At 41.9% G+C, this 9,306-nt stretch overlaps 1 protein-coding gene and 1 non-coding gene across 2 annotated transcripts; both read left to right on the top strand.

Annotated features, from left to right (window-relative positions):
* The first annotated feature begins 2,388 nt into the window (after positions 1-2,388).
* Positions 2,389-3,646, top strand: LOC110938935. The gene is made up of 2 exons (XM_022180902.2): positions 2,389-2,917; positions 2,984-3,646. The coding sequence occupies exons 1-2, from the start codon at positions 2,611-2,613 to the stop codon at positions 3,025-3,027; spliced, it is 351 nt and encodes a 116-aa protein (XP_022036594.1). The 5' UTR covers positions 2,389-2,610; the 3' UTR covers positions 3,028-3,646.
* A 4,865-nt stretch (positions 3,647-8,511) lies between these two features.
* On the top strand, positions 8,512-8,618 carry LOC118492818. Its single transcript, XR_004894819.1, has one exon. It is a non-coding gene; the product is annotated as a small nucleolar RNA R71 (small nucleolar RNA).
* The last annotated feature ends 688 nt before the right edge of the window (positions 8,619-9,306 follow it).

The raw sequence follows: 9,306 nt of genomic DNA, 5'->3' as shown, positions 1-9,306 counted from the left end.
GTTTTTAGGTTGATTGAATGTGTAAAAAGGTGTGAAAAAACAAAATTTTATGTTACTGGGCGTCTGGACACGGCCCCGTGGTGTCCGGGCGTGGCCCCGTGTTCAGATCGCCAGTAACAGAAATTGTTAAAAAGCAACAGAAGCCTGGGCACGGGGGCGTGTTCAGTGAGCACGCCCCGTGTCCAGTTACCTGAACTGGGCATTTTCTGCAGATTGTGCAGCACGGGGCCGTGTTGGGCGGGCACGGCCCGTGCTGAACTTGCTATAATGAAGAAAATTTTGTCGGATGGCTCTGTTTTTGTGCATAGGGTGCTGGTTCAAGTTTCCCTTGTCATCCTTCACCATCTTGAGTGGGGGGGGGGGTTATTGCACGGACCTCCCGGCCGCTGGAGTGATCCCACTCCACAAGCTAGTACCGTCCCAATACTGTCTGGCGGTAAATACCCTTGGCCCTGAGTTGATTCCGTTTCCTCTGGGAAGAGGTGTGTGGCTTGTGACCATCACTGGAGTCGAACCCGGGTCTCTTGGAAGAGAAAGGGTGGGACTGGCCAACTGGGCTACCCCAGTTGGTTATCACCATCTTGAGTGTCTTTTATTCCTGAAAATTAAAACTAAACTAGAAAACATAAAAAAAATCTAAGCTAAACTAAGGATAGTTCCGCGGAATGCCTCCGTGGTGCGCCACGTTTATAAGGGTCCTTGGCTAGACCCAATGCCTGGTCATATGTTACCCAAATGGGATGTTTTGCATCCCATGCTACACCGTCGGAGAGCATCATCTAAACTTGAGTTAATGACCTTCATGTAGTTGACCGGGTCGTCGTCTTCTACTCTTTTTCCAACTCCAAACTTCATTTCCTCGTCCCCAATCCTCAATGTTAGTGTTCCATCATTCATGTCTACCACTGCTTGGGCCGTAGCTAGGAATGGCCTCCCTAGGATGAGTGGTACTTCTGCATCATCCTCCATATCTAGTATGACAAAGTCGGCCGGAAAGACAAATTCACCGACTTTGACTAGTAGATTTTCAGCGACACCTTGTGGATATTTGACGGATCTATCGGCGAGTTGTATGCTTATTTTTGTAGGGCTTGTTTTCCCTAAGCCAAGTCGGTTGAACATTGATGAGGGCATGAGGTTGATGCTTGCACCGAGATCGGCTAGTGCATTACGAATGAGGGATTCCCCAATCGAGCAAGGAATTGTGAAGCTTCCGAGGTCAAGCTTCTTTTGCGGGAGTTTGCTGAGTAGTAAGGCGGAGCATTGTTCACCTAAATTAACTAATTGCAATGATTCAATTTTCCTTTTATGCGTGAGGAAGTCCCTCATAAATTTTGAATATTTAGGCATTTGAGTTAGGACTTCAATAAATGGAATATTAACATGCAATTGTTTTAGTAAATTTTCGAACTTTGCGAATTGCTCATCGGTCTTTTGATGAATTAATCGACCGGGGTATGGAATCGGAGGAGTCTTAGTAGGCTCTTGAATTGGTGGAGAAGCCTTCTCTTGTTGAGGCGGTAATGGAGCCTCTTCGGAACCCACGGTACGGTTTCTCAATGTTATGAGATGGACTTGTGCTTTTGGGTTGGTTTCAGTATTACTTGGTAACGCGCCTTGTGGTCTCTCGGAGAAATTTTGAGCTATTTGATTTAATTGCTTTTCAATGTTTTGTATACTATGTGACAACCGGTAGTTAATGGCTTCTAATTACGTGATTAACAAACGTTTAAGGCAATAATTAATAGTGTTTAAGGCACAGTTTAACCTAATTAGGCTTTTCTGATGCCTAGGAACGCCTACTCGACCTTACAGTACGCGAATGATAATCTGTGGAGAAGACTGCATGATAAACGATAACGAACTGATCCCGTACAAAATACTGACAACGCCGACAAATACGAAGTTTATATGTATAACTTATACTTATGAATGTGGTTTTTGTGAAAATATTATGCTTTTGAATGACACAACACGTAAACGTGAACGAAAAACGCGAAAACAGTAATGCAACGACAATCAACGACGAAACGGAAGCACCGGGATTCAAATTTCGTCTCGATATTAAATTATTAATATATATTGATATATTTAGCGTCGTTTTTAAATTTTGCTATCCGTAGTTGAAAATGGATTTAAAAATGACAAACGGAACATTTCCCGCGTTTTAACGCAACCGACAAAATACGTGTCAAACCTCAATTCCCGACATTTTTTAGCATTCTCGACTTAATGTTAAATTTTACGACAATTTATGGCACTCGGTTGTGAAAACGGGCTCTTAAAACAAATCGGGCCGTGCGAAGTGGGCTTGTGGGCCTGAGGCCCAAGCCCATTTAAGAAGCCAGTATAAATACCACACTAAGGGTTTCAAAAACCCTAACCTCCTTTAGTTCACTTCATCCGCACATGACCCGACCCCCATATCTGCTTTCTCTCACCCAACTCCGGTCACCGGAGTGAATTCCGGCGTGCACCGGTCGTCGCTCGTTCTCCGGCCACGCACAACCACTCCCTTCCTCCCTCTTCTACACCTCTCTCACTCCCCTCTCTCTTTAGACTGCTAGCCGACCACCACACAATGGTGGCAGTGCATGACTAAGACTAACAATGACGGCAGGGCAAGGAACCACCACAGGTGGTGCGATGTTGACTCAACGGCGGAGCCGCCACACCGACGGCGAGAAACACTGCAATCGGTGTCGGTGGTGTGTGGGTTTCAAATCGAAGTCGAAGGAAACAGTGAAGTTGGTGGTTCTGTTACCTTTCGTTTTTTTTCCGATGACGATAATGAGGACTTATAATGAAGATGGTGATGTCGATGAAGATGATGATGACTTACGGTGGTGGAGACAGGCAACGACCGACGACGGTTATGGTGTCGTTTTTGTTCCGACAAATCTCCGACAAAACTCCGGTAAACGTCAATCCTTACTCTGTTTTGAAATAAACTTGTCGATTTATGTAGTGTTATTTTTTTTAGTTTTATTTACTTTCCTGTCGATGTTGGCTGCATACCTCGAGTGATTCCGACGACGGTGACGAAGGCAGCTAACAGCAGGCTCGGGTTATGTTTGGTTCGGTCGACTTTGGTCAAAACTCGGTCCAAGCTAGTCAACAGGAATCAGGTTTTGGTTTTGGTTTGGGTTAGCATCAGTTCGGTCAGCATGTGGGTTTCAGTTTCGGGTCAGGTTTTCACTCATGTCTCGGTTCAGCTTGGGTCATGACCGAGTCGACTCAGCTCGTGGTTGGTCAAGTTCAGTCAACACAGCGGTCAACTGGTCAACACGGGTCAAACCCGGTCAACACAGTCAAAAGTCAGCCAACAGAAGACCGGTAACAAAGTTAAACGTAGCGAGTTGTTAAATCGTTATTTTTAGATTATTAGTTATACACGACCGATCTTGAACCGTTTCGATTAAAAATCATTTACATTTTGGTATATTCGACAAGAATTATATACACATCGTTCGCATTGAATTATTGTTGAATTTTGAAAAACATATCGACACTTAGTTGTCGGGATCGTCCAAAAACAGAGGAAACTCTGTCCGATTTTCATAAAAATTCGAAACACGAGACATTTGTAATTTACAAACGACATTTATCGGAAGCAAAGTATATTTGCGACATAAGTATAAAGTATGTTTATTTTTTTGCGACATTCTATAACTTATAAAACGAGATTATGACATTACGACGCACACAAGTTACAAATCAACGCAACCCGAATACTTTTACAAATAAATATAAGGTATATATTTATTTCGAACATCGATACTTCCGAACGCTTTTAAATAAATATAATGTATATATATACTTCAAACATTCTATATTCGGAAATCGTGTAATCTAAATATAATCATTTATGTTACTTTCAATCGTTTAGAATCCGAATTCTTAGAAAATGAATATAGTCGTTTATATTCATTTTAAACGTCGAGGTTTCGAATATATATATATATATATATATATATGTGTGTATATATATATATATATATATTCCCACCTTACGAAGACTACAAAGAGATATACAACTATCAATCTACGCCTTTCTAATTCGCGACAACTAACACGACTTTCTAAAAGTATTTATATTTTAAATATATATATTCTAAATCACTCGAAAACTAAGTCGATCTCGAAACTTAGTTTTATCCCGATTATAAACGGGATCAATTAACCATAGAATGGTTATTCTAAATCAAGATAACACTACCTTAGAGTCGTTTAGTTAACGACTCGGTAGAGCTCGGACACGTAGTTTAGCTATGTTTAAATTAGAAACTAACAAGTTATTCCCTGTTAGGAATACCATAGATGCACGCTAGCTAACACACGTTCTTGGAACGACACTACGGAATCACGCTAAGCTAGCTTTGCACAGGAATATCCAGGTGAGTTCATAACCCCCACTTTTTACTGTTTTACATTTTTATTAATATTTTCGGGGGTGGAAAGACATGCAAGTTTTGCAAAAATAAACAACTTTTCGATGAACGAAAACTCATATTTCTAAACCGTGTTGCGAATGAATTTCAAGGAACTTAAGTGGTTTACGAATGATTTCGATCAAACATACCGGTTTTACAAAACGCGCGCATATTTACGAAACGTGCATGATTTTCTAATGGGTACGGGCGACACAGTCGAGGTGATTCAACACAGTCGAGGTGATTCGACACAGTCGAGGGGATTCGACACAGTCGAGGTTATTCGACACAGTCGAGGTGATTCACACAGTCGAGGTGATTCGACACAGTCGAGGTTATTCGACACAGTCGAGATAATTCACACAGTCGAGGTGATTCGACATAGTCGAGGTGATTCGACACTAAAAACCGTCTACACAGGTTGAGTACTTCCTATGTCGCCGTATACGTTAATGTCCTCGCGAAACATTAACGATCAACCTGTTCATAGATGCTTTACATACCCATTTACAACAGTAAAACTTTCATATATTCATAAGATTCATTTGATGGAAACTCACAAATACATGAATTACAAACTTTGGTAATGTTTTTCAAGTTATACCTAAGTAAGAGGAAGCACTGATCCTGCTTACAAAGGTTCATTTGGGCTCGGCCCATTCTCTCTCGTGCAATGCACAAACACTCTCGTGGGCCAGACTCACAGTTCTCATATATCATGCCAAGAAAATGATTTTATTATATTTTCTCAACAACTTTTAAACCGGTTATCAAAAAGATTTGCTTTAAATCTTTTTCAAACAAATTATGAACTCGCTCAACTTTATGTTGACTTTTTCGCATGTTCTTTCTTAGGTTGCATTTTTAAAACTAAGGAACGGTTGGAATAGGAGAACCCATGGAAATTCGAGTACCTAGCAGGCGTTCAATTTCTAGAAGTCGTAGCTTTTTGCTCCCGCTGTGCAATGAAGATACCGGTCCAGTCACGCCATGCTCTGATAGTTCGGGGTGTGACATACTAGCTTGTTGATTTCTAAAATTTGATTCCAATTGTTGAAATCGATCCGAGTTTTTCTTTTCGATGTCGGAGATGAGCCGAGATACAGTATCTTCAAGCCTTTCTCTTCCACCTTGTTGTTGAGAGAAATTTTGTGACTCGACTCTTAGTTGTTGAAAGTTTGTTCTTTGGTTTAGATTTTGTTGGTTACTACCATTGTCGGGTTCTCTCCAACAAAGGTTAGGGTGGTTACGCCATCCTTGGTTGTAGGTACCCGTTGGAGGACCCGACGGCCTAGGTCTATTGTCAATGTAGTTTACTGACTCTGTTTGATCATCTATTTCTTTCATACAACTCCAATTTTCATGTGGCCCACCACACCCTTCACAAGCCATGACCGAGGCTGTTTTTGCCATTTCTAGCTTTTTGATTTTTGAAGAAAGGGCCTCGATTTGGGCTTGTAAAGAAGTGCTTTCATCAACCTTATGGGCGCCCGGGGCAATAGATTTATTGTGTGACACCCCAGGAAAACCAGTAAATTACTCAGCACAACTAGCTTCCTCAGTAACCGCATGCTAAATTTCGGGACGAAATTTCTTTCAACTTGGGGATAATGTGACAACTCGTATTTCAGAACATGTCTTTGTGTTTAATGTAACGTGTATGAACTCAATGTGTCTAATCGATGTGTTGGTTTTATGAATAAATGTTTCATGCTATGTTGTTATGTTAGGTGAATTTATGAAATTCGAACCGAACAACACTCGTCCGATCGCACAAGTCAGTTGGGCCGCACAACTCATTCCTTTCATACACATCCCTCGGCCCAATCTTGCATCCTTGTACTCGAACCGTAAGGGCAGCCCATGTATGGGTTCGGCCCATTACCTTGTATTACATAAACCATGAGGAGAGTGTATACTCCTCATTTGTTACAAATCTCATAATACACAAAACCCTAACATCTCTTGAACTCCTCTCAAACCCGACGGCAACCATCCCTAGCTCTCGAAGACTTCCTGGTTGAATTGATCTAGTTCTTCTCTCAATCGGTTAGTGTTATATCTTTGCTTGATTCTTGTATGATTGATGCTTGGTGTACGTTAGATTGTATGATGTTTGATGTTGGTATTATGGTACCATGTAGTAAACCTTAGATACACAACCTACTAGATCAATAAGGGGATTGTATGTTTGATAGATACTTTGATGTTGATCTAGATAATTAGGAACCGAATGGATGTTGTTGGTGAACGTGTAGATACGGCATGAATAAAAGACCTAATGCTGATGAACATTTGATGTAATGAACTTTCTGTTGATCCGAATTGATTTAGGTGATAGTGGTTATTCACGATTTAGGTTAGGGTTCTTTTGAATTCAATGTTGATTGCTTGGTTTGATCGAGTAATGGTTAAATTGGAAACTGGTTAGTTGTTGATTGATAGCCACAAAATAGGAAACCGTTTGATTTCTTTGACTGATTTAATGCACGATTTGTAACTATGGTTATCCTATAAATAATATGCATAACATTCGGAATTTAAAACCTAAACGCACAAGTGTGATCGCACAAAGAAGTGCAATCGCACAAATCAGTTTCAGTCGCACAAGTGCAGCCCGGTCGCGCAAGGCTCACTATTGGTAGATCACGTTATTGGGCCAAACCTGTCAGGGCCGAGTGTTATGATTGGGCCGCACATACCTATTGCACGGCCCAAAGATCAATCGCACAAGTGACACTGATCGCACGAGATTATATGAATTGCGTGAACCGCACAAGTTGATTGTTTGTTTGTATGTTTGGGCCGCATAAGCTTTGTATTACATGATTAACAGGCCGGGTTGGTTTTAGTCGCACAACCCATTGTGGATCGCACAAGTCATGCCGATCGCACAATAGGTTGGGCCGTCTGTTTATTGGGCCTTATCATCCGAGTCGCACAAGTCCTGACATTTTGTATACTTGACTGTCAATGAGATCATACGTGTTGCCATGATGTTCGAAACCTGTTAGTTATGTGTAAACATACGTGCATTACTTAAAACCAAAACCTGACTTGTATGGTTACCATGTTAGGACGTGGTTGACCCCCGCTTAGCTCAAGTAACCTTTCTGTGTATCTGCCGAGCAAACCAAGGTGAGTTCACACTCTTACTAAGGCATGGGATTCCTGGGGTAGGGAATGTGATTAATTGATTGATTGTACTTACATGGTTATGGGAATTACGTACTACTGACCTCATTTGGGAAAGGTCACTTATAGATACTGCTAGACTAGTGCTACATGGGGAAGCCCCCACTACTCTTCGCACACATGCCTGTAATGGCCGCGATACTGATACTGATCTTCGCACACATGCCTGGAATGGCCGCGATACTGATACTAAACTTCACACACATGCCTGGAGGGCCGCGATACAAATAAAACTAGTCTACAATATATGGGAAACCCCCCACTAATCTTCGCAAACATGCCTGGAGGGCCGCGATGTAATTATATACGATACATGGATGACTAAACAAACAAACGTTTTATGAAATGAACACTATTACTAAACAACCCACTGTGAACTCGCTCAACTAGTTGTTGACTCTCTGTTACATGCCTTGCAGGTCGTTAGGTACACATGGATCTTGCACTGGGAGGCGCGGTCGTTGTGGACAAGGATCGTGAACGTTTTGTTAATCATTATGACATTTCATACTATTACTTATGATTGGGTTTACTTTTATGCTTCCGCTAAACATTGAACTTATACTTATGCTTTGAACACCTCTCATATTGGTTTGGTTGAATTACATTTACTCATTATATATATTGTTCAATATGATTGGTGGCTTGGTCCTGGTCATGTCACGCCTCCATGCGTTGATACTCCGCGTGTGGATTTTGGGGGTGTAACATATTGCCTCGGGGAGTGTGTCACTGAAAATTGATTTGAGCAATTTCCTCAATTTGATTATATATTTCATTTGGGCGACGATTACCTAAAAGTCCCCCGGAGCTAGAGTCAAGTGTTTGTCTTGTGTGTGGCAACAACCCACTGTAGAAAGTGGATATTTGTTGCCACACCGCAAGACCGTGGTGAGGACACTTTCTTAGTAGCTCATTGAGCCTTTCCCAAGTTTCATATAAGGATTCCCCATCCTCTTGTGAATATGTATTAATTTCAGTCATTAATTTAGCCGTTTTAGCAGGAGGGAAATACTTATATAGAAACTTTTGGGCTAGTTCATCCCAGGTGTTTACCGAACCAACTGGGATGACATTAAGCCAAGCCTTAGCTCGGTCTTTTAGTGAAAATGGAAACATTCGAAGGCGGATGGCGTCGTTTGATGCTCCATTGATCCGAAAGGTATCACATATTTATAAGAAATTAGTAATATGTAGATGAGGATCTTCGTCCGCAAGCCCATGGAAGGTTGCGGAGTTTTGAAGCATTTGTATCAAATGTGGCCGAAGTTCGAAGTTGTTGGCTTCGACATTCGGTGCATTGATAGCGGCGCCGAGATTACCTACGGTGGGTTGTAGGTAATCCATGAGGGTACGTTGGTCCGCCATTGGAAGTGGGTCCCCTAAAACTTTCTCTTGGTTTTTCACTTTAAGTCTCTTTCGTAGAAAGCGTTCGGGTTCGTCTAGGGGTTCTTTTATGTCTCTACTAGAACTGGAGCTCATACCCTACGTGGAAAATGCAAATGTGGCGCCTGAGCTCTAAGTCCTGCAATAAAAACAAAGAAGAACGTTGGTCAGAAGCTTCACCACGGCCCCGTGCTCAGATGAACACGGCCCGTGGTCAGAGATACAGTGATTGTTTTCCGGATCCCTGTTACTGGGGAGTTTGACACAGCCCCGTGTTGCACCGGCACGGCCC

Source organism: Helianthus annuus, chromosome 5, assembly GCF_002127325.2.
Source record: "Helianthus annuus cultivar XRQ/B chromosome 5, HanXRQr2.0-SUNRISE, whole genome shotgun sequence".
Lineage (NCBI taxonomy): Eukaryota > Viridiplantae > Streptophyta > Magnoliopsida > Asterales > Asteraceae > Helianthus > Helianthus annuus.
The sequence above is the reverse complement of the archived record's forward strand: the minus strand, read 5'-3'. Positions and strand labels throughout refer to the sequence as shown.